Source organism: Sturnus vulgaris, chromosome 11 (assembly GCF_052056855.1).
Source record: "Sturnus vulgaris isolate bStuVul1 chromosome 11, bStuVul1.hap1, whole genome shotgun sequence".
Classification (NCBI taxonomy): Eukaryota; Metazoa; Chordata; class Aves; order Passeriformes; family Sturnidae; genus Sturnus; species Sturnus vulgaris.
This window is the reverse complement of record NC_142253.1, coordinates 12,271,646-12,296,760: the sequence shown is the minus strand read 5'-3', so window position 1 is coordinate 12,296,760 and position 25,115 is coordinate 12,271,646. Positions and strand designations below refer to the sequence as shown.

Below are 25,115 nucleotides of genomic sequence, written 5' to 3'. Positions count from 1 at the left end.
AAGCAGTCCAAGGAAGGAAATGGAGAAAAAGACCCCACCCATCCACTTCTCTGAGCTGCCACAGCTGCTGCCCTGACTGTGCCATTAGTTACCACTGCTCATTGCACACTCACTGCAGCCATCTCTTCATGAGAAGCTCCCATTGCCATCAGAGAGTCTTTTGGCAACGTCTAGGTGACAAATATAATGTTAATTTTCCCTCAAAACCCAGATGGCTAGATTTGATGTAATGCCTAGATTTTCATGGCTGGGCACTTGATTCCATGAAATGGAAGAGCTTATTAGAGCTTTCATGCAAATCCACGTGGAAGTGAACCTTCTCAGCAAGTAACATGGAGACAGTTAAACTCATTCCCATGGGAGCTGTTCTGAAATGAGATTATCATCAAAAGCCACATAACTATTGCTTTCAATCAAGGCTGTGGAAGAGGCAGAATGCTAAAAAACACTCTGGTTTGGTTTTGCTTAATAAGTTCATGATTGGTTTACTTGAGGATGGGTGCAACAGAAAATGCAACCATCATAAAGTTATTTGGACAGACTTAATTGGTATTTTTGGAAGTATGTCATTAAACATGGGCTTTGGGTCTTTTTGCAAGTCAAGCTTTCCAGCATCTGGCACTGCTACAGTGACCTAGTAGAAATTAACTTTTGCACACTGTCTGAAAGCTTTCCAAAAGCAAGAACTCTTGCTTTCTTTTGAAACTTTGCAGCTTGTATGTAAGAGCCAAGTTCTGCATCTTTTGTGCAGTAAAGTAAGCGCAACCTGTTGCTTAGATGGAGCTTTTTGCTGAATCTAAGAAACGGAAGGGCAGGGCCATGTCCTGAGGCTTCCTGTTCTGAGATTTCTCACGGCTAACCTCAGTTTAGCTGTGACAGATTTTCTGGCCCATTATGGAGTACCCTGTGCTTAAAATGCATATTGTTAATTCCCTGTGGATGGTCCTGGACAAATCCTCACAGGTTCATTCTCTCCTATGAGCCCCAAATAACCCCACCAAAAGAACAGTTAGCAGAATGGTGGACTTGAGAAAGGACAGAGACATCTTGGGAGTTTTTCCAGGGCAGTTCCTGGAACTGTATTTCCTCCAGGCAGTTCTGTTCATTTCCCTGTGATCACAAGTCCCACTGCAGTGCCAGCAGCAGCCTACACCTGCACCCACAAACACAAATTCTGCTGCTTTTAGTAAGAGGCTTTGGTGGGAATGAGGGATGAAAACAGATTTCTCTGAGAAACTTTAACCTCCTATGACTTCATCTGTTAATTGTTAGTGTAGTTTTATTAATGACTAAATTCTCCCTTTTCCTTTTTTTTAAAGATAAGCTTTTTTAAAATGGGTTCAGAAAATCTTACTGAGCAACTGGAAGAATTTTTGACCAATATTGGCACAAGTGTACAGAAGTAAGTTGGCTTTGTTGAATTTGAACTTTTATCAAGATTATCTTTTCTGTTTCTACTTATTAATAAATTATCTTTGTTAATAGCACATTTTTTACCTTAGTGTTCGCAGGGAAATGGATTGTGAAGTAGAAAACATGCAACAAACTATAGAGGACTTGGAAGTAGCCAGTGATCCACTGTATTTGCCTGATCCTGATCCTACAAAATTTCCTGCTCACAGGAATCTGACACGGAAAGCTGGCTATCTCAATGCAAGAAAGTAAGAGTAACTTGTTATTTAAAAATTCCAGAGTATTTAGTTTTGGGAAAGGAAAGCTAAAGAAGTTGAAGTGTTCTATTAGATGTTAGCTATGCTGATTTTTTTAAATGTAGTTGAGTAAGTTATGTAAGAGCTATTCTGTTTCTTTCTTTGGACTTCTTCACCAAATTACTATTACATTCATTGTTACACTGACATAATGTCATTAAGGTGCAAAGTATAATTATCCTGATTTTAGTCTAATTTTGCCTGAATTTTCACAGCTTAAAAAAGGTTTGAGAGTGTATCTCAATTAGCAGTGGCTCATTGTCCACGGGAGGGAGCTATTCCTCCAAGGAAGTCTAACAGCTGTTTTTCAGAGCTATTAAAAATAAGTTGTAACATTTAGATTTTTTTACTGTAATTTATATAATAAGATCCAAGGAATTATAAAAAAAAGTTTGTTTTTTTTTGCTTTTACAGCAACAGTTAAAATATTTCCAGAATGAGTCATGAATTTCTGTATTAGAACACAATTGCAGCAGCTAATATTCCAGAGTGTCTGAGAAAAAAGAGAGGCTAACTGACGACTTCTTTTTATCTTTTAGTAAGACAGGGCTGGTGTCTTCCAGTTGGGAGAGACAGTTTTACTTCACTCAAGGTGGAAATCTGATGAGCCAGGCAAGAGGTGATGTGGCTGGGGGACTTGTGATGGACATAGACAATTGCTCAGTCATGGCTGTGGACTGTGAGGACAGACGATACTGTTTTCAGATAACATCTTTTGATGGCAAGAAGTGAGTGCCCTTACATTGCTGTTTCTTGTAAGAAATACTGAACTAATTAGGAAAAGAAAGATGGTCTGCCTTTGGCCAGATGTTAGCTTGATATATTTTGTGCATATTTAGAAGCAAAATCTGGGATATCCTTTTTTAACTGTATTAAGTGGATTTTTGTTTATAAACTCTGTAATGTAGCTGAGTAGTATTTCAGAGTAAGATTATGATAATCAGGTGACAATCACGTATTGTTGCATTTTGTGAATACTTAAGTATTACATGGATACAATTAGAATTGTGGTGCTTTTCTGTTTCCTGTTGAAAGGAAAGCATAGGTTCCTCCCCATCCTAATTAAATATTGACTGCACTCAGCACAAACATCATCTTCAGCCTCTCATAACTTACTGTGCAGTACGTATATGAAAATATAATTTCCTGGCTGGCTGTATTTGTGAGGCATTTTAAATACACAAAACTGTATCTTCCATTCTCCTCTTTCAGGTCTTCAATCTTACAGGCAGAAAGTAAAAAAGACTATGAAGAGGTAAGCTTTCAGGAGGTGTGCATGGAGCCCAGTGATTTTCTGCTGCACAGAAAGAACACATTCCTAACCATAGCTGGATACTGCATATTTTTTTTGTTTCTACTTATTAATAAATTATCTTTGTTAGTAACACCTTGTTTATCTTAGTGATCGTGTTAGTTTCCTCCTTAAGATAAAAGTTGAAAAGCCAGCAACAGGAGCAAATGGTTTTCCAGAGCAGAGAGAGAAAGCAGATTCTAGCTTGCAGATGTAAGAAATGAGCAAATTCTACAAAAGCCAAATTAAATTTTCATAATGTCATGAGGAAACAATGTCATCTGCAACACAGAATAAAGAACTGATGAGGTTTTTAAAAAATTCCTTAGAGCTGTGAGTTAAACTTTGTTTAGTTTAGTTTTAGTATGACTAAAATAATTTCTGAGTAAAATTTAAAAGTGTAAGGTACAGTATGTAAGTAGCAGTGAATTTAATGACAAGGTGGGTGTGCAGAATATTTGGCTCCCTGAATTTACAAAGAAAGTAGAAAAAGTGCTGAAATTAGCAACTCAGACATTCAATCAAGTTTGTTTAGAAAACATGGCAAATTAATTTGTTTTCTTTTTTCTTCCTCTTTTTCAGTGGATATGCACCATAAACAACATATCTAAGCAGATATATCTAAGTGAAAATCCTGAGGTAACTTTACTAAAATGTATAGTTATCAGTAATATGTTAGCATTTATATTTATCGAGTAAATTAATATTGATACAAACTTAGATAACGATTTTTGCTTACTAAATTAGGGAAATTGGCCTATTAAAAACTGTTTTATAACAGAGCATATATCTGTATATCAAGTGTGTCTTCGTGGGTTTTAGTTCACGGTTGAGGGCTGCATTTCTCAAATGAGATTTTTCCTTTGGTTTTCCTGGCTACATTTGCTTATTGTGCCAGAGTTATTGTTGGAGCTTTTCTCTGTTGCTGCCTTTTATTAACATTGGCAGTTTTGTAAGGCAAACACGGTCATTTAAATTGAGAAAATTAACATCAGATGTATGTTTGAAGAAAAGATAGAAGAAAATGCTGCAGGTGTGTTGGCAAAAATTTAAGAATGCAAGATTCTCATGAAGGGTTGAATTTATAACATCTCTCAGTTGCATATAAATCAAATCTGAAAGTTTATTTTGAGAAAATGTTCTCAGTTCTTTTTCCCCATGTGTGCTGCAGGAAATTGCTGCCCGTGTGAACCAGTCAGCTCTGGAGGCTGTGACTCCTTCTCCTTCCTTTCAGCAGAGGCACGAGAGCATGAGGCCAGCTGTGTAAGTGAAGCAACCAGAGGCCATTTGAGGTGCACATATAAAAAAAAAATTCCTGGATAAAGTTTCAGGGAAAAAAAAAAAGCCTAACAAACCTACAAAGCTTTCTGTGATCAGAACTATAAATCTCTGATAGGCCAGAGGAAAATTTCCTGAACACATCTTTCAGTGCTGAAGCACTGCTGAGCATCCATTGTTACAAGTAATCCCAGTGCCAGCTGGTGGACACTTTGGTTGGTTTCATCATATCTGTTTTGTTGTGTGATTTCATAATGAGATTTTTCTTCATGTGTCCAATTCCTGGAAGCAGACCTCAGACTGTATTATACTTAATATAGGATTATATATTGATGATAAAACAATCTAATGCAATTATTAATGAAAGTAGTAACTTTAACTTAAATTTGACTACATAGATTTGCTTGCTCTACCCAGATCTTCAGGTTTTTAGTTTTTGTTTTGTTTTGCAAGTTCTAAGTTCTGGAATATTGTATTGGTGTCCCCTGTAGTTTAATTCATTATCAACCAACCTGACCTCCCATACCCTAACTTTGCCTTTGTGGTTTGTTGTAGACAATCTCGTCCTCCTGCAGCTCGTACCAGCAGCACAGGCTCCCTGGGATCTGACTCCACAGCTCTCTCTGCACTTTCCTTGGATTCCCTTGTTGCCCCTGACACTCCCATCCAATTTGACATTATATCTCCAGTCAGTGAAGATCTGCCTGGCCAAGCAAAATCATCAGGGCAATCGGGCAGGTAGGAAATGTAGAGGGAAGGAAAAAAAACCCTAAATTAATGTTACTAATTAAAAAACAAACAAACAAGAAAATCACATTTAAGATGGAGCTCCAGTGCACACATTGCCTTTTCCCTGACTGATGTCACAAATTTTGCAGTGGCCAGTGAAGCAAAACAATTTGTTAAACTGTTAAATGGAATTGTAAAAAAGGCTTAATTACATCACTAGAGTCAAGGTGTAGTTTTCTGTTTTGCAGCAGCTTTTCTTGTCTTAATAGCCAATGCTTTTATTTATTGATTTATTTTAGACTTTTGGTTTCACAAAGTATTTTCCTTTCCTATTGCTTGCTCACCCAGCAGCTTGGGTTATTTCCTCTTGGAAACTCAAGAGAAATTTGGTAGCCCTAACTCCAGGTGATGATGGCATACGATGACACTCCTCTTAAGCTGAAAGGTGAGTGAAAATGGTCTAGGCTTCTAGAGTAATTTCACAAGCAGACAACTTAAAATCATCTTAGAGTTCATCCAAAACATAAAAACATTTTCTCCTACTTATTATATTTGAGTGGGAGATGCAATAAAAGCCAAAGACCTGTAAATCATCACTGCATTTCTAGAGCTATATCTATAGAATTCAGATATTAAGAAAATGTATTTGCAGATCCAGCTGCTCTTAACAACAACAAAAACAGCCAAAGAGATGAAAACTAATTTATGTGACTCTTTATCACAAAAATGTGTTATATCTCCCTGCCTCTAGGAAAATATTTGAATTTTGAATTGCATCTCACAGATATACAAGTTGAAATTATAGATACACAGCTATTTTTTTCCTTTTTTCAACAGTTTTCTTTTTCTTGTTGTTTGGTATAGCAGGATAAGCAGGTGGCCAACTAGATCCTTCAGAACACACTAATTTAAAATAGACTTGAACTGTATTGCAGGAAGTGGAAAGTTTAAGACTTAGCTGAATTGCTGTGGTAGCCTGGTCTAGCTCAGTTGGTCAGAGCAGGGTGCCAGGAGCACCAAGGCTGTGGATTCAGTCCCTTTATGGGCTATTCACTGGAGACATGGACTCAATGATCCTTGGGGATCCCTTCCAACTCAGAATATTCTGGGATGTCATCAGTTATAATTCTAATCTAGAAAATAATATTTTTCATAGCAGAAGTTATAGAGTTGAGCTCAGTGTTTTCCATTAACCATCACCTTCAATAAACAACTGCAGTGTTTGTACAGATAGGTAACATGTCTGGTATTAAAAAAGTACTTTTCTTGGTTTCTGATGCTGATGACATATTTAAATTTTATTTTTGCCTTTTGAAAGATCTGTGAGATTTTGCATTTACTGTTCCAGTTTAATATTAAACAACAAGAGAAGTTCTGAGCAATAAAAGATGCTAGTTGAAAGAATTTGCTTTTATTGTAATTACACAGGCCAGCAATTAATGGGATGGTTCTTGACTGAGTCCATGTTATCTAAACATTTTAGCAATGCCATCCTGGCTTCAATTTAGAAAAAATTTATTACTTTAAAGCAGACATCACTTAGCTAAAACATTTCTGATAAATGATAAAATAAACTGAAGTCAGTATTTGTAACTGAACAATTGTTTTGCTCGTAGTTCTGAAATTTGCTTTTAGAACACTAACTCTAAAGGTGACACTTTCATTAATCCCATAAAAAACCTAATTTGATCTATATTGAACCCTTGCCAATAGCTTTTCAGCTACTAGTCAGCCAAAGAGAACAGGTAATTTCCTCTACAAATTTTAAATAAAGTGTCCTCATTTCCTGTGCTCATTCCTTTACTGTTTTTGAAAAATGCAGACTTGGAAGCCTAGAGTATTTTCACTTTTCTCTGTAACTGATAGTAATTCTGTCTCTGAGAGCCAGAAATAGCCACATTTCTCTTGACCCTCTAGGAGTAAAACCCCAGTGATATTTTGAGAAAGCTGCATTTGAAACAAACCCAGGGCTTCTCTTGAGTAAGTAATTCAACACCTTGACAGTGATGAGAAGTGGGTGCTCCAATGGAGTACTCAAAGGGCCTGGTTTTTGACTGTGCTTCCTGAAGCTGTTCTGTGAAATTTTATCCCCTAAAACTACACCTTTTCAAACATTACCAAGGTTTTGGTATGGGCTTAATTCAAATACTTTAAAAAAAAAAGTGAGTTGAAACTTTCAGTGGCAGCAATAGGACAATAATGTCTGGTACCTTCCCCATAATGTGAGTCTTCAAATACAGCAAGTTATCTCTCACTCCTGATTAAATTGCTTCTCCTTATGATTCATGATACATTATTCCTCCAGATTACAAGTTTGTGAACTCATTACATTTTGATATTTGACACAGCATGAGACTACTGCACTATCCATGAATGGTTCCTGAAATCTGACTCCTGCTTTAATGTTTTCATTTTTTAATAGACGCACAAATCCTTTTGGTGAATCTGGAGGCTCAAAACCTGAAACAGAAGGTAAAACAAAAACTTCATTTCAGTGCAGAATAAAAATAAGTTTTGACAATTATAGTTCTGTTTTCATCTCTAGCTTCTCTAATTTAACACCAGTTTTAAAATTCTTAATTACATTGCAAGGTTATTGTTAAGTCAAGTTAAATCAAACTACTGTCTGAAAATCTACTGTAAAAATGATTAATTGCATCTTTTGTATTCATTAACCAAATGGAAAGATGTGATGTGCTGTGTAGTAACTGCACCTCTAATTGCTAAAGTAGGAGCCATCTCTTTTCAAGTTAAGAGGAGTTTTGAAGTTTTCCTGACTGCAATCAACCTTTGGTTTTGAATGGAAAACCCAAAATGGAGTTTGTTTTTTTTCAATACTTTTCTTTTTTCTTAGATTCAATTCTTCATCAGTTATTTATTGTGAGATTTCTTGGCTCTATGGAAGTGAAGTCTGACGAAAGCCCGGATGTTGTTTATGAAACAATGCGTCAAATACTCGCAGCTCGTGCCATCCATAACGTTTTCAGGATGACAGAATCACACTTGTTAGTCACTTGTGACTGTTTAAAGTAAGTTTGCTTCCTGACTTCTACTGATGTTTATTTACAGAATGATCTTCTTTCACTTTGGTAAAATTTACTTTCTGGTTTGTCTTTAAAAACAAATTTTTAGGTTAATTGATCCACAGACACAAGTTACAAGACTACGAGTAAGTAACTTTCCATTTTAAGATAAATACCCAGCAATGTAATTCTTTTGCTTTAAAAATATTATTATTAGATGGTAGCAAAATCACTGATAGCATGAGATTTCCAGCCATATTTCCAATGCTATTAGGAGTCCATTGCAGACATTTAGAAACATTTGCAAATCAGGTTTAGGGGAGTGATTTCAATAGGTCAAATTGGCTTTTGGGACTCCCTTCCCCCTCTGATCTGAGAGGGTAAAATAGTAAAGAGAGAACATCATTGATGGAGTCACATTAGTTCTGAAGTCCAAGAGGGTTTGTTTGCTTTTTGGTTTCTCTCTTTTGTTTTGGGGTTTTGTTTTTAATGCATAATTGCCTTGAGGGTGTTTAATGGTTTCTGGTTTGTTTTCTTGTTTTTCTACTTCTTCATGAATAATGTACTTGAAAGGAGTAAGTATCTTGTTAGGTATCAAATAAGGCCAGTTTAATTCCTTAGTAATAGCAGTCTTTATTCTTCATATTTCAAAAATATTGCCTTTTTCCCTTTCTTTGCACAATTTATGGTCTGTCATTTAACTTTTTTGTGTTTTTAAAAACATTTTGTTTTTTGGAGGCTCTGAATTGCTTTCCTTTTCATAAAAGAAAATCTTGAGCATGGAAAAATATCTTGATATTTAAAGTTAGACATTAAGTTCAGAAATGCTCCAAAGCTGTCACCTTTTACAGGTGAGGTACATCAACTGATGATGTGTCCCATATGCTAAATGCAAACATCTCATCCTAGGAAAAACTCATCCTGTCAGTTTATAGCAGCTGTGGTAAAGACTCACAGAATTTTTAAGTTTATTGTTTGATGGATGAGTCTTAAAATGATAATTTCAAGTCCAACTTCTTTTAGGAATAAGAATGCCAAGCAGTTTTCTATTAACAAACTGATGAGGGTATGTGATTTGTATCGATTGGGTTGTTTGGGTTTTTTTGCTTATATAATTAGGAGAGCTGAGCTAATTGCAGTAAAGGTTTTTGAGAAGTAGTGCCTTTACATGGAACTAAATACTGAAGGCCTAGTCACAAATTTAACTATAATGAATGATTGAAACAAAAGGAAACAGAAGCGTATCCACTTTTAGAAAGATGACTGACTCACACTGCAAATGTGGCCCCTTTTTCTTACATGGAGTGTGTTTTTTGACATTTGTTTGTCTTTTAAATAATTTAGTCTAATCTCTGTTTTGTAATTACATTTGGTCGAGTAACATTCTTGTGCTGTGATTGTGCATTAATTAATGTGCAGTGTATTGAACCCTTGTGTCTTTGGAATCAGTTTTAATCTCTCCATATGTGATCCTTTTGGCAGTTTCCTTTGCCCAATGTAGTGCTGTGTGCTACGCACCAGGAGAATAAGCGCCTCTTTGGATTTGTGCTTAGAACCTCAGGAGGGAGAGTGGAGAGCCGCCAGACTTCCATCTGCTATATATTCGAATCAAATAATGAAGGGGAAAAGGTATTGGTGATGGTTATGACTTGTATCAGTTGTGAATATGGATTCCAAGATGCTAGATCCATTCAAGCTGTCTAAGGCATTTTTTATGTACTGAAAAAGATAATCTGTCATTTTCAGTGCCTGCAAATGCTTCAATGTGCTGTTGTATCTAATTTGGGATTCTAGCTTAAATTTAAAGGCATTTTTAATTATTTCCTATCTGTTTTGTGTTTAGATTTGTGACTCTGTTGGACTGGCCAAACAGATAGCTTTTCATGCAGAACTGGTAAGGATCTTTCTGGGGCAAAGGATGCTTGGGAATAGAAGGAAGGGGGTATTTAATATGTGTACTGCAAGATGCTTCTAGATGCAGCAATACTGCTGTGTATTTTATGGGATTTTTTTCCTAGAATTTAAATTTAAATGAAAAGACTGACAAATATCTGTTCTAGAACAATATTCAATATAGGATACATTTTGCTACTTTTCACAACTATACCAGTCCTTTAAAAGCAGAATAGTCAATACAGTGATGTTACAATCTTGAGCAAGCTCATATCAATCAGTAGTGTCTCAAACATCTCAGGCTGTTGTTACTGACTTCATTTACATTTTTGCTCTTTAGGATCGAAAAGCCTCAGAAAAGCAGAAAGAAATAGATAGAGTCAAAGAGAAACAGCAAAAAGAACTGAATAAACAAAAGCAAATTGAGAAGGTACCTTTTGTCGTTATTTCTTAATATTAAATCTTTTCTACTTACTTTCTTTTGCAGTTTTGTCCAAAGCTGTCCACTGGTAGTATTGAGAGATGATTTAGAAATTGTAATAATGGTATCCTGTGTCTATTGCAGATGGCTTTAAGGGTAATACTCTTTTTCTGATTTCCCAACCCCCTTCCCAACTTAGGACTTGGAGGAGCAGAGCCGGTTGATAGCAGCTTCCAGCAGATCCAACCAGAGCAGCACAGAAGGACAGTTTGTAGTCCTTAGCAGCAGCCAGTCAGAAGACAGTGATTTAGGAGAAGATGGAAAGAAGAAGAGAGAATCTGAAGCCTAGCATTGCCTGCTTCATTAAAATTGGAATGATGAGTATATCTGGTGAAATGGCACAAGTTCTACAAGAGGTGAAATGTAGGTGGAGGGTCTGTCATGTTACAGAAAAGATTTCACAATATATAGACCCTATTACGCCTTGATTTTCTTTCTCAGTTAAGTGATTTCCATTTCCTGTCAGTATAATTTCTCTTGTATGCCAGAGGAAGCATGGTGATGCTGCCATGTTTGTTAGAAACGTGTTTTCTCAAGGCTTCTCTGCAGTATGGAAAAAATGTGGGGGTTTTCCCCACTTACTTCTGTGCAATTGACTGCTTTGGAAACAAAACTGAAAACTCATTGGCCTTCTGCAGAAACAGTGAAATTTGTTCTTTACACTGCAGTATGGAGAACACCTTGCTGGAAACAAAAGTAGATGTCCAAATAAGACAATGCTCAGCTTTACCCAGTTTGTTGCACATAGCTGTTCTTAGATTTAGAAAGAAGGATCCCCATTAACATCAGTGAGATGTGCAATAGTTCTAAACAAAAGGATTTTTTTGGTTTTATTTTGCACAGTATGATACTGTTCTGATTTTTTTTTTTGTGCATACAACACCAAAATCTTCTTTCAACAGGAGAAAAATATATTGTCAGACCTAGATAAGCACTGATGAGATGCAATTGAACTTTGCTGCATAAGGAAAAGCATTCTTCATCAAATTATAAAAGTAATGTATATAGCCTTGTAGCACAAGTGCCATGTTCTTGGTTTTTGCCCAGTACTTGGAATAAAAAGCTGTAAACCTTGGACTTCATTTTATAAAACATGCTTAGAGTTGCAGGAACATCTTGAATTCGATCATCTGAAAAATCTTCTGCATATGTAAATGCCTTGCTGCTAGTACTCTAGATCTACTGAAAATGAGTTGAGGCTCCTTAGTCTTTCTATGATTTTGCGAACAGAATTTACCAGTTCTGAAGTAAGAGATGACACTAGTCCTACATCCTAGAGTCAATTCTGGAAAGCATTTTTCAAAGTGGTGTCTGTTTACAGCTTGTAATCTGCACTCCATATTCCATATCCTGTGTAATATTTATTTTGTATAGTATTAGATGTGCATTCACCTCTTGATCCAGAAAAGAAATCTTGTTTGAAGAGAAATATTTATTTTTGCACTAATTACTATAAATATTAAAATCCAGAGGAACAGAAGATAGCTCTCTAATAGTGGCATGAAAATAAGAGGATATGTAGAGAGAAAAGAATATACTTATATTCCAAGTTATAATATAACAGTTATGAGTGATTTACAGTTCATTGCAGGGCATTTCTGGTGTTCAGGAATGGAAGCAATTTTCAGAGTATCTCCTCGGCAGCTGATGGTGGCCCAGCCCTTCCTAGCTGGAGTTGCTCAGTGCAGATAAAATAAGTGAGGAATCTCAGGTCATGTCTTCTGGATGGCTGTAGGTGTACAGAGGGCTTCTCTAACTCATGTGAGTGCCCTGCATTGGCCAAAGCTGGCAGCCTCCTCCTGCCCTTGGTGCTGGAGAATGACTTTGTGTGCAGAAGTTGGTGGCCTCAGCTCTTGTGACAGGAGAGGAGGGCAGCAGTGCCTGCCCTCGCAGCCCTGGGCAGGAGCAGAGGCAGCTGGAGCTGCAGAAGCTCTGGGCAGAGGTTGCACCACAGGCAGGGGCTTGAGCAGCCACCAAAGGACTCTGTCTTGAAAAAGGAGAGAGGCTGAGGGAGAGAGAGCTGCCAGGTTCTCTTCCTGAGTTAGTTACCAGGTCCTGTGCCAGTGTGTTTTTCATCCCCAGAGTAGCCAGGCACTTGTAGAAATATCTGCTTTTGCTGTTGCCCAGTTAGGTCACATAGTATTGCCCTGTGGCTGGATTTGGCTGGCACAGTGCCATGTGGACCACACCAACCTGAGGCTTCTTTTAAAAGACAGTGGCATTTTTATTTCATATCTAGGCTTCCATTCTCAGCTCCCATTTTTTAAGAGACTATTTTTATTATTGTCAACAAGAATGTACAGAGAGGCACCAAATCCAATTTTTCCCTTTTTGTGCTTAAATCAAGGCTTACAGAGCGTGGCTAGGCAGTTTGTCTCTGCAAGTTATTCCAGTTCATGTTCGTTTGTGTTTGGTTTTATGTACTGATACTTGTTTTCTATCAAATTATATCACAGAGTAGCTCAAGGTTACTGTGTCTTGTATCTTGAGTCTCAAGTATTTACAGAGGATGAAGCAGTTTGAAAACAACACAGGGAGCCTCTGAAATCAGTCATCTCCAGTGTCTAGAATCCAGTCCTCAGCTTGTCAGAGAAGGACTGATTGTGTTAAGCACTGGAGCTGCAGTAGCCCAGGCTCCAGAGCGAGGACAAATAATAGACAAGCACTCTCATGAAAAAGCATTTCTGATATGCAGCCTGTTTTGCATTAGCCTTATTAAGGAAATGTCAGAAAATGGAATTACTGTATTTTTCTCAAAAACTACCACTACTCCTATAACTATAAACCTGCAAAGATGAGGAAGAAAGGCTAATAAAGTTGGCAGGTGAATTTACTGTCAAATGGGATTTCTTTGATTTAGCAATAAATATTGGAATTATTCCATTTGCTTTTCAGACTTTCCATATATGCCATTAAATGTAGCTTTCTAAAACAGAATAGGAATACATTTAACTTATTTTGGATGATTCTCATCTTAACCACTAAACCATTGATGTGCATGAATGAAAGGGGTTGGTTGGTTGCTTATGTAGGGGAGTTTCATTAGTGTAAAATGAGCAAGCATGTGGGATAATGATGAAAGCTGCAGGAGCAAAGGGCATGTCAGCAGAGTTGGGGAAGTCAGACAAGAAGTGATTGAGTTAACAGGGGAATGAGAATTACTGAGCTTTGCCTGGGGAGGATCACACAGATTGAAATTAGAACTATCTCAAGGCAAAAATAGCTGCTGAGGTTTTATCCCTGCCCTTCTCCTGTAAGGAAAAGCTAGTTCTCTAAGGTTTAGAACTACTTCATTAGAAAACAGCTTGGTTGATAAAAAAATCAGGATGATGCTTGGTATTTTCCTTGAGAGTATATAACTTTTAGTGGGAACACCTCACAGTCTGCTGGAACTTCTGTGGTAGGATTTCACCACCAGAATATTTTATTATTGTAACTAAAATACTGGATGGTTTACAGGATATTAAATAAACTCTCTTGTTTATTATTTCCTGTTGCCTTCTATTCACAAACTGATTTTTCAATCACTTTTGGCTGAAGCTGTAGTTTGCTTCATGTGCATCTACTATTACTTCAGTCACTCCTGAAAATATTCTTTCAAGTCCATGATTTTGAAGTGACTTCATGTAGGTACTGAATTGGCAGTGTTGTTCAGGACTATCTTGTTATGTTGCTAATTGCAGCCTCATAATTACTGCCAAACTTTTATCCCTTAAGTAAGAGGATATGAAGCTTGTTACGCTGTGTAGATCTGCACACTGCAGACCAAGCCAGCCTTGCTGTTTCAAGCTACATACATTCTTTATGTATGTAATGGAGTGAATATACAAATATATCAGGTGTGCTTACGGGTATGCATTTTACTGCATTACAGATGATAGCTGGCACTCCTCTGTGGTCGCTGCTAGATTTGGCCAAGTCTGAACCAGATGACAAGGTTAAAGTAATGTACTACTTAAATATATCTAACTGGATATGATCAGGTGGTGAAAAGTCAGTTGCATATCATAGTCTTACTTCCTTAATCTGTTTGAGTTTGAAGTTGTATCAAGACAATTTACTGTCTAACTGTAAAGTAATATTTAGAGTTAAGAAACATTAGCCTTCCTGAGGGTTGTCAGATTTCCTCTTTATATGGATGTAGGCCCAGAGCTGAAAATTGTGAAACAGCTGATGCAATTTATGAAGCTGTAATTGATATACATGAATATAAAGAAATAAATTTGACTGCTTAAGGTAAATTCTGATTAATTAGTTGCACAGCATTTGGGACAAGCCAATGGTGAAAACTATGCTACAATATAGTCTCTTTTTATTTAGGAAATAGTTCACCTAGAGAAAGAAAACTGCCACTGCTTAGTGAATTTAGTAGAGATATTGTCTAGTGTAACAGCAAAAGCTGATACTTTATATTATTTCTCTTGCTCTATATTACAAAATTTCTTGCAAAGTAATTAGTCCCCAAGGCTCTTTGTTTTAAGTAAGCACTGAGTTGACATTTTTTTCCCTGCCACAGTGGTATCTAAGTTGTCATGACAAGAGTAAGTCAGTGTATCATTGTGAATGCACTTGTATTCCTAATGAAGTTTATATTGCAAGCCGAGGATTTTGTACAATCTTTCTGGTCATTTTTATAATAGAGTGGAGTGGTCAAATTCTTATGATGGTGTTCTGGATTGGTCCTGTTCTGGTGAAGTGTAAGTGATTTTTGCAGTGTTTGAGACAGACTTGCACATTTTCTCTGAATAGCTGTATTAAGAACAACCAATGGCATATTTATGTCAGCTCTGATTGTTGTGTCTTAATCTTGGAACCATGGATAGTAACCCTATTGTGCAAGGCTCCAGTCAGCATTTTATATTTTAAATAAAAGCTTAACTATAGTAACTTTCTGGGTGGGACTTGTACTGATGCAAAAGCTTCCTGCATTCTTCATCATACTGACTTTCAGGAAGGACCATTACTGGTGACAGGATGTGCTCCCTTCCATTCCTGACATGCAGGCATAGCTCTCTGTTGTCAAGTGTAGCTCAGTTCTCTTAATTTTTATAGTATTAGCCAGATAACCTCAGAGGAAGTTGTTACACTTGGGAATGCTCTTAACTTATTTTTGCAACAATCAGAGACTGAAGGTGAGCAGGAGCTGTGGCAGCTGGCTGGGCAGGGCCCATGGGGGGGCAGTGAGGGCTCTGCAGAACAAGCTGAGTGCAGAGGCTCTACCAGCACAACCACTACCATGGGCACTGGACATATCTTCACAGGCTGAGTTCGTTTACTATGGGATAAACACCATGTAAAAAAACCATGGGCTATAACCACATTATGGTTAAATTTGTATTTTATAAGGTTTGTAGATTTTTCTGGGGAAAAGCAGACTTTTGAATTCTGTAACTTCTGTGATAAAGATGCATGTACAACTAGAAAAAAAAATCTATGCTTACTTGATTATGAAGGAATAAATACTACTAATGCCAAATGTGTTGATGAACTTCTTTTCTTCTAAAACAGTAACTGATATATGCAGTATTTTTAGAGGGAACAAGCATGCTGTAGGTCTAAAACTTCTGTAAGACTTCCTAAAATGACAGGGCTCCAAAAGTTTAAGCTCCACCTCTATAGAGAAACACCTAAAATTGCAATCATGGCTTTGAACAGCACTGTGTAAGGAAAACCCAGTTCTAGAGAACTGATGAACATGAGTCCAAGTTCATGGTGGATGAGATACACCAGTACCTGAGAAGGAGCTACAGAATTAACACAGCTTTCAGCAATGCCATCTTGTTGATGTCATGTCACATGACCTGCTGTGATAAGGAGAGGTTTCTCAAGCTTGATCCCATTTCATTGCCTAGAATGGGGGATTGCTTTATTAGGTGAGGAAAAAAATTACTTAAGCTGCTCTTCAGAACTTTACTGTAGGACTTCACAAATAAAAACTACTTGTCAAGAGAAGAGAAGAAGTACAAGAGAAAACTACATCCCTTCCTGGTTTTAGTCAAATCCCTGACCTTTAAACCCTGAGTTTAACCCTGGAATGGGGGCAGTGGTATCTGATATGACAGGCTTTAACTTCACCATAACACAAGGCCTGCAGCCCTGTATTCTACACTTCCTTAACTTGGCACACTAGGCATTTAAAATACTGTTGGCATAACTTCCAGATCGGTCATAGTCCAGGAGGTCCTTAGAATGGGATCACCAATACTTACCTTTTGGGGTCTTGCCATTTTCTTCAGGGGCTGAGGGGAGAGTGCTGGCATTCCTTAATATACAGAGGAGAGAAAATCCCAAAAGAAAGAAGCATAACAGTCTTGTCCACATTAAATTCCCTTCAAAGTACAGGACTAATACTTATGCACAGTTGAGGTTGTAGATCCCTGTGAAGTTTTCCTGTCCATAAAGATCATATTCCTTGTACAGGATGTAGTCTTTCAAGCAGTTTGGCAGTGGAAGGAAGGACATGAAGACAGGACAGCGGAGCCGCAGCCGTCCCATGCATGCCCGGATCTTCAGCCGGCAAAGGTGCTTCAGAGAGCGAGGGTTTGCTAGAAAGGAGAAGCAAAATTAAAATGCTATCAACCAAAAAGGTCCCACTGCCAAACCGGCTTGTTTTCATTAAAAACATAACAGATACTTACATAAACAGATACTTACTTAAAATGAAATTAATGTCTGGCCAGAGTTCCTGTTCTTTGAGAACAGCTTCGAGCTTCCAGCAAATCTTAACGTGATCGACGTAATCCAGCATGACTCGCACTACTTTCCCAGACACGTGCTTCAGCCAGGACAAGGTTATTACCTCACAGAACTGATAGAAACAAAATGTTTAATACTGCAGTAAATTACTTCTGTCTCTGAGGACAAGAGCAATTAACTTAACTTGAGCAGGGTTTTAGAGGTTATCACAGCTTGCCTAAGCCTCAGTAGTACAATTAAAACATCTGAGATATAGTTATTTTGTACTAGATCTAAAAATAAACTTAAGCAGCTGTGTATTTTGGGGACCTGGTGCTTAAAAAGAAGTGCTACCATTCTAAGTGGAATTTAGACTTGTGTCCAAGGTGCTTAATAGGGGGATCCACCAATCCAGTGTATGTATCATCTCCTTATCTTTAGGTTAAAGAAGGGTTTATTAGGTTCAAATGGACTTTACAAACTGTAAAACAATGACACGGATGAGTGTCTCCAGGAAGCTCTTCAGGTTTGCTAATTTCTGCTCAGAGCTTATCCCACCAGCTCCAGGGGTCCTGTTTAACAACTTTCCAGTCTTGGTGTTCTGGTACAGGACAATGCAGAGAGCCATTCTGCAAATCTCTGCTTTCACAGCGTGGACAACACTGCCCTGGAGAGCCAGTTCCACACCGACCATTAGCATATCATCAGCTATATTTTCACGATTCAAAATTACTGTTTACAATCACTTGCCATTGCGAACTGGGCTTCATAACAACATCTGTTTAATTTTAAAGCCTTATCTATTCCTCTCTTTATGTGTAAGCTGTCTTCAAAACTTCTTTTTCTGGCAGTGCATTACGTCCTTTCCATTTAGTTTTAGGCATGCCACTGGTAGCAGGACAGCTGTGTGACACTTACCATGGTGTCTTTGATAACGGTGGAGGTCCAGCCGGCGGTCACGTACTGGGAGTGGTCCCCGCTGCCCCGGGGGCAGTCGAAGCAGCGCTGCACGTCGTAGCCGTAGTTCAGCAGCATCCTCAGCATCACCTCGTCTTTGAGGGCGTACTGCAGAGCTGAGGGGAAATGCGTGGTGTTCACACGGCAGAAGTAGTTGACATTGGCCCCGTGGCGGAGCAGCAGATGCATTAACTCGTAGTTGCCCATTCTCAAGGCTATCTGGAGGCAGTTGATGGGATCCTGGTTGGTCAGGGCTCCGGCGTTCAGCAGCAGCTGTGCTGAGCAGATATCCCCATTGGAAACAGCGAAGTACAGCGCTGATTTCCGGTGGTCGTCGTAGCCTTTGCGAACTCGCTGAGCCAGCATAAAATTGGCATCAAAACCCGACTGGAGGAGAAACTCAAGGCACTGAGGATGTGCTCCTGCTGCTGCTGAGTGAACTGGACTTATCCCACTTTCTTTAATGGCAGCAAAATCAGTCACTGGAACTAAATATTTTAGAGCTCTGAAAAATTAAAAACAGAAGCATCTCAGAATCTTAAATTTTGGTTCATCTAACTCATCTTTGAATTTCTCTCTGTTGTTTGGCTTCAGAATTCATCATGACTGTTAGAATAGTCTTAATATATCAAATCAGTACCATGGCATGCATTGACTTGAATTGCTAACAATGAAATTCTTAGCCAGCAATGGATACTGACTTGACACCCACTACACATAAAATATTATTATATTATACTATTATTCATGAACAACCCATTCCTTGCTATAGGAATTAATGATTCCTTCCCAAGAGAAATATTTCCTGAATGTTGAAAGCATGGCATTACTACTTAACTTATAGGGATTAAGGAATTAATAGAATATATATTATAACATGAATACATATAATCTGTAATGTAATATATACATCTAAGTTTAAATATAACAGTTAATATACAGGAAATATTAATACAGAAATTAAGAATACTCAGGTGCTTGCTTCTCATTTGTTAGTTGTGATTTCAGCATAAATATCTTCCTCTAGTCTTACTCTCTTTAATATAGGGATAACCTTTACTCACTATTTGTCTATTTAGCATATTCACCCTTCACATTTCTGTGATGTGGGGGAGATGAGACATTGACCCAAAGAGAATGACAATGTCCCAAGAACGTCAGCATCAGACTAGACAGTGTTACTACTTGGGACAATAGGGGAAATACCATAGGGATTAAGACGCATCTCCTAAAATCATGAAGATTTTATCCTGACTGGTCTCTTACATTCAGACACAGAACAGACATATTTACACAGTCAAAAATAATTCCTTGTACAAAACTTCAGATTTTCTGTCTGATTTGAATACAGTAATATTAGTAAAATTAATATTTCTGGTGTCACTATTATTTGATTTTTAAGTATATTAACTCACAGAAAGTGTCCTCTATATGCAGCTCTGTGGATTGGCAAATGACCCGAGTGCTTTGGTACATTGGCATCAGCCCCATATTCTAGTAAAAGACTCACAGAATCTGGATTTCCTCCTCCTGCTGCTTCAAACAATATAGAAGCACAGTCCTTTGCCTGTGAAAGAACATCTGCACCTGGGAAGAAGCAGCAAGGATTTTCACAGTAGTCACTGTAAATATCCAGCTGTAATTAATATCTCCAACCCCCCAGTGGTATGGTATTTTGAATTCTATTTTTCACCAAACAGAATCACTGTGGGCATCTTCATGTTGGATCCTAGATTTTAGGTGTGTTTATGTAATCCTGGGAACAAGAAGATCCAAATTGCTTTGAACACAGTAAGAATTGTTCCTAGAACTGCACCAGCAAAAGGTTTGCTTCCTATTTATCGAAACAATTGCTTTTGTCTTACAAACAATGCATTTCAATTCTTTTACTTTACAAAGTCCAGGCAGGTGTAACTGTAAACATGAGAGCACCCAGTATCCAAACAGTTCATGCTATGCAGTTCCAGTGCTGCTGAACTATCATGTAAAATCCCTCACAATAACTATCTTGCCAAGTGTGCCCTAGAGTGAACTGTCCACATGAGAAAATAACAGACTATTAAAAAAATATTATGAATATATTAATAAACAAATATATTATTAAGATTTTATTTTAATATTATACAAATTGATATTTATCAGGCCTTTACTACATCACAACAACCCTCAGTGCAGATAGCATTTAATTTTCTCTAGTAAGGTGAGCTACTTCTGCTGCTGTTTTTGAAGGCATATCTGAAACCTTCTCTTCTATAAAGTCCTATATAATAAAGTCTCACCTTTTTGCAGTAAGAGCTCCATAATTTCTGTATGTCCCATCTGTGCAGCCAGTGCTAGAGGTGTGAGCCCATATCCACTGCGGGGGTCGGGATCTGCTCCAGCATCCAGGAGCAGCTGCACCAGGTCCTTCCTGCCCAGTCTGGCTGCCTCGTGCAGAGCAGTTCTCTCATGGACACAGCGCAAATTCACTCTGGCCCCACATCGCAGCAACAAGGACGCAATGTCATAGGAATCAAGTTTAATTGCTGTGGGACAACAAGCAAAGCATCCGACAGCATTGTTATTCCATGCTATTCTGTACACCATGGCTGCTGCCGTGTGGCAGCCCAGGAAAGCTGCTCCTGGCAGTGCTATTTATGCAAAGAGAAATGCTGCCCTACACTGAAAGGTTCATCTCACCAACAAGTCTGTTCTTTGCTTCCAGGACAGCACTAAGTATGTAAATGAATCATTTCATGGTAATATCTTTTTCTTCTGTAGATATTTTTCTCTCTGTTGCATTTTGTAATGGAACTGAACACAGCTTTCCTTGCCACTAGCTGGAGACCACACTCAAGGCCTTGGTGCTCAGGAGCTGCCATCAGAGCTCTGTTTAATCTCCACGAACATTATCACAATACGAAATAAAGCTTATAATGACTCTTTCATATGCCTTCTTAGTTTAATAAGCCTGAACTCTTAAGTCAGCAAGGATCTTAAAAGAGAAATTTGCATTAGTTCCAGTGGATGAAATGATTAGGCAACACCCTTCCCTCCTTCTCTCTTTGATCTTCCAGGCTGTGCAGGATAGTGAATGCCCTTCAGCAGGCCAGATTAGGCTGAGCAGCTTCATGTGCCACAGCTGCTTGAACACCAGAGACAGCATTCTGTGACAGAAACTGTGATGTCCCATTATCTGTAGTAACCTACACAGCTGCTTTAGACAAATCCCATGCATCCCCTCCTTGGGAGATGGTGCATTTTAATGTCATGCACTTCAAAAGTATCTAGGAGTTCCACACGTTTTTTTAAGCAGATGGCCCTGACTTGAAGCTGCAGCCATTTTACTAGGATGGACTGAGGGTCCTACACATGATTGGTAGGCCTTTATCTCCTCCCTTAACAATAGTTTTGAAAGAGAAACCACCCTTCCAATACAGAAAAATGTATAGGATCATCCAAGAAACTTAAGAGTGCTCCTTTAGAATTTAGATAATGAGAAGACACTTTCCTTTTTTTGGGTAGGATTCAGGAAGAATGAAGGCATCATAGCCCAGACTGAGGGAAACAAAGGAAATGAACACAGAACACTTTTGAAAAACATTTTGGCAAAATATAGTTCTTTAGAAATCACGAATTACAGTTCTTGTGCATGATCAAATTAAAGTGGCATTCACACAAAGAATGTGGGTATGAGACTATACTATAGTAGGTATAGTAGGTATGGGATTTTATTCCTAAATTTCACAATATTAAAGAGAAGTGAACTGAGAATGTCAGCCTGTCTTCTTCACTTGTCATCCTTGGACTAATGCTGGCAATATCTAAATAGGGACAAACACTGCTTAGCACTCTACATACTGCAGATAAATCAGGCTGGTTGGCTATAATTTTGCATAATTAAAACCAATTACCATGGGTTTTGGAGAAAGAAAGGCTGATGCAATGAAGGAGATACCATGTGGACAGAGAATATGAAAGTTCTATGCCTGCAGACATGAAGGACAGTCATAGCATGAAGAAGCAGGACTCACTACCTGGCACCACTGCAGAAATGATGCCAAGGAAAGCAGAGGACGACACTGCACTTCATGGAGAAAGCTAATTGTCATCTGACAAAACCAGACAGGGACAGACACATTCAGTGCTTAGATGAACATTTTTTTTTCTCCTTATAGCAAAGTATTTAGGCATTGAAGTAAAAAATGTCATGTTGAAACCTATAATGTGTAACTATATCCTCACCTCATTCCCTCACCTCTCCACCCCTAAAAATAATATTCACCTATCACTAAAGGAGAATCTCCCTCTTCATTTTTAACATTGGGATTGCAGCCATTGAGCAGGAGAAAGTGTACATTGTCCACAATACAATTTCTTACTGCCACCAAGAGAGGTGTTTCCCCTTTCAGAGTGGACTGTTCCCACGTAATGTCACGGGAGGCTGAAACACAGAAAAGCAGAACACGTTTGAAGTTGGATGATTCATCAAATTTTACTTTGTAAAACTTTTTGGTGGAAAACTAGAAGGACTTTGTACCTTTTAAAGTTATTTCAAGGATGTTCTTATTTAGCTGTGCTGCAGCTTCATGCACAGGAAGCCAGCCTTGCTCATCTGCTTCTTCAAAAGCAGAACTGTGCTTCACCAGCTTCTTCAAGGCCTCCTCTTGGCCTGTGATATTTTAACACAGACACATATCCCATTACTCATCAGAAGACAAAATTCAGACAACTAATACACTGAGTGCCACTTATCCCACCAGTGTATCTTGCCCATTTTAGAAAAAAGGCATGGAATATTCCCCTAATTTTAGGAGATGAAGCACTGGAATTTCTGAAGGGGATGACACTTGAACCCATCCCACTTCCATGATCCTATCTAATAAGTCAGCTTTTGGATGTCTTGTTTTTAGTTTCCTTACTTCTCCCAAGACTATATAAAGAAAATCTGCACTTAAATCAGGTGATCAAACCCCTAAAATGTAGGCATTGCTCAGCCATTCCCAGTGGTGTAGGCTTAGTGTGGTGTATTTGTACTTAACTGTCCGAATTGCTGCAATGATCTGCCCATGTTCTTTACTTGTGGTATACTGGAAACTGCATAAACACAACAAGAATAAGATGAGAATTAAAAATTCATGTGAAGCTAAGGATATAATTATAGCTTACTTTAAATACTCTAATTTAGACAATATATTAGATTTCTCTAAGTTACATTGGTTTTGTGAGAATTTAACACATTGAAACACTTTTTTTTGGCCTTTCCCTGATACAGTAAATACTGAATTTTTCACACAAAGGCCAACAATTAAATGCTAAAATGAGGGGAAGCTCCCATAGCAATCTACTTTTACATCACCTACTGATTTTCTTCACAAAGTCTTATACTCATTTACATATTGATGTAAAGCATCACCTGAAAGTTTCATACAGTCTGTATTTTCCAGAAAACATACACTTTTTCAGGGAGAATTCAGAACAAGTGAGCTACCAGTGCTTTCCAGTATCCATGGAACAAGGTCAGCACAATACAATGGAGTTACAAAGGAAAATAAGGTCTACTAAATTCTTACAATAATGCCAAGAAAACACCCCAAATAGACATAATAACTTATTACCTTTCAATCTCTGTTGCATTGCCACTTGTTTCAAATTTATGACTATCTTGTAAGCTTTCCTGAATAGCTCGCTGGGTAGAGATTTCCTCATCAGAATCACCATCAATCATATACACAGAATTATTCATGGCAAATCAGCATAACATAGATCACTTCTGTATGGAAACACTGCTTTTTAATTAGAAGCAGACATTAAATCTTCAGGTTAGATCTGGATTAATAGAAATAGCAATCACTGTGCCAGTATCAAGAGAAATGAAACAGTTTAAAATAAATGACTACACTGTTATTTGCTTAAGCAGTCATGCTGTTCTTGGCATATTCCAGATGTCAGATGTTCTGTGAGGCTCAAACCTCTCATCTGTTTTACCTTATCAAAACTTCCACTTCTGTCTTTCAAGAGAGCTGGCCTGAGAAAACAAAACAAAACAAAACTACAGGGCGAGGTAAAATAAAATTAGTAAATAAAACTGAAAGCTAATAAATAACTTGGCAAAATGAATGAACACAGGAAATTTAAGGAAGTTGTCAACATGCCAACTACAAAGCTCGGAATAATTCTAGAAACATCTTAAAGTTGGGCAGTAGTAATTCACAGCAAATCTGCATAATTTAATTTGGTACCTGATCCACCTAATGTGTGATTGCAAGGCCTTGCTCTGTAATTGCATAGGTAGCAAAAAAGAGAAATATATTAGCAGCATACACAGCAAGAAACTGTTAGTAATTGCTTCTACCATGGCACAATGAGTACATAAATATTTTGAGTCTAGACTACTATTTTTCCCTAAATATACTACTCATTTTCCTATGAATTGAGAAAACATACTGGATTTCCTTACCTTCTGGAAGAGGGAAGAATCTCAGCCTTTGAAGAAGTGATTATTAAGCTGGAAGTGACATTTTCAGGATTGTAAACAATCTCTGCAGAGCCCATGTCCATGAATAGCTCACTATAAATACCCGATCATAAGATACTCTGGGACTTTCTCCACGTTTCTCTCACACACGTCAGTTATGTTTAATAATCTGACCTGCTAAGTGTTGCCAACAAAAGAAGGAATTAAAAGTCCGGCTTCCTTGTAAAAATACTTCTGATTTTCGGAATAAGAATTTCAGAACTAGAGCAGTAAATATAACACTGTAAAAAGAAAATTCTTTAGTGCTGTCCTAGGAGAGCAAACTGAAGATGGTCTTAGGAGCTTGCTTAAGAGTGAGACAGTAGGAAAAAAACCCTGAAACAATAAAAGTAAACAAAACCAAGCAAATAATCAAGCAAAACATCTATTAAAATTATTACATGTTCCTGATTGCTTAACCATAATTCACATTCATATAAATGGAAAAGCTATTGAAAAATAGAATTTTTAAAGGGAAAAGCAGTTTCAGAAAGACAGATTTATACTGGTTCAACCCAATAAGCAGGGAAATGAGACACAGATTGTAATAGTGATGGTAGGATGGAGTGAGACCTTTATGTGT

At 37.8% G+C, this 25,115-nt stretch overlaps 2 protein-coding genes across 3 annotated transcripts in view; one reads left to right on the top strand and one right to left on the bottom strand.

The window, feature by feature from the left end:
- APPL1 (adaptor protein, phosphotyrosine interacting with PH domain and leucine zipper 1) overlaps window positions 1–15,880 on the top strand; it is a 25,342-nt gene extending 9,462 nt beyond the window's left edge. The window contains exons 9-22 of the mRNA XM_014893067.2: window positions 1,320–1,402; window positions 1,503–1,661; window positions 2,249–2,437; window positions 2,922–2,964; window positions 3,583–3,639; window positions 4,172–4,263; window positions 4,834–5,016; window positions 7,430–7,479; window positions 7,862–8,036; window positions 8,140–8,176; window positions 9,513–9,659; window positions 9,874–9,924; window positions 10,264–10,353; window positions 10,544–15,880. Coding sequence (XP_014748553.2) covers window positions 1,320–1,402; window positions 1,503–1,661; window positions 2,249–2,437; window positions 2,922–2,964; window positions 3,583–3,639; window positions 4,172–4,263; window positions 4,834–5,016; window positions 7,430–7,479; window positions 7,862–8,036; window positions 8,140–8,176; window positions 9,513–9,659; window positions 9,874–9,924; window positions 10,264–10,353; window positions 10,544–10,693 — 1,506 coding nt within the window. The 3' untranslated portion in view covers window positions 10,694–15,880. The remainder of the gene's footprint in view (window positions 1–1,319; window positions 1,403–1,502; window positions 1,662–2,248; window positions 2,438–2,921; window positions 2,965–3,582; window positions 3,640–4,171; window positions 4,264–4,833; window positions 5,017–7,429; window positions 7,480–7,861; window positions 8,037–8,139; window positions 8,177–9,512; window positions 9,660–9,873; window positions 9,925–10,263; window positions 10,354–10,543) is intronic.
- ASB14 (ankyrin repeat and SOCS box containing 14) lies at window positions 14,738–25,115 on the bottom strand. Of its 2 annotated transcripts, XR_015806056.1 has the most exons (10): window positions 23,634–25,115; window positions 23,061–23,112; window positions 22,556–22,691; window positions 22,301–22,459; window positions 20,316–20,561; window positions 19,452–19,623; window positions 17,998–18,541; window positions 17,059–17,212; window positions 16,614–16,949; window positions 14,738–16,252 (listed from the first exon to the last, which is right to left on the bottom strand). XR_015806056.1 is itself a non-coding variant. In XM_088171510.1 (9 exons), exons 1-9 carry the CDS (start codon window positions 23,759–23,761, stop codon window positions 16,756–16,758), a joined length of 1,785 nt encoding a protein of 594 aa, XP_088027636.1. In that variant the 5' UTR covers window positions 23,762–25,115; the 3' UTR covers window positions 14,738–16,755. The 2 variants fall into 2 exon arrangements, 1 of the variants encoding a protein (XP_088027636.1); XM_088171510.1 differs by having other exon boundaries at window positions 14,738–16,949.

What these genes read in the sequence shown, in the direction of transcription:
- ASB14 (XM_088171510.1), bottom strand. Translation starts at nt 23,761, where the DNA reads ATGAATAATTCTGTGTATATGATTGATGGTGATTCTGATGAGGAAATC. An exon ending in CCGTTATCAAAGACACCATG is followed by an intron (nt 17,213 to 17,997) that starts GTAAGTGTCACA and finishes TGTTTCTATCAG; the next exon opens with TTCTGTGAGGTAATAACCTT. An exon ending in AGACATTAATTTCATTTTAA is followed by an intron (nt 16,950 to 17,058) that starts GTAAGTATCTGT and finishes TCTCCTTTCTAG; the next exon opens with CAAACCCTCGCTCTCTGAAG.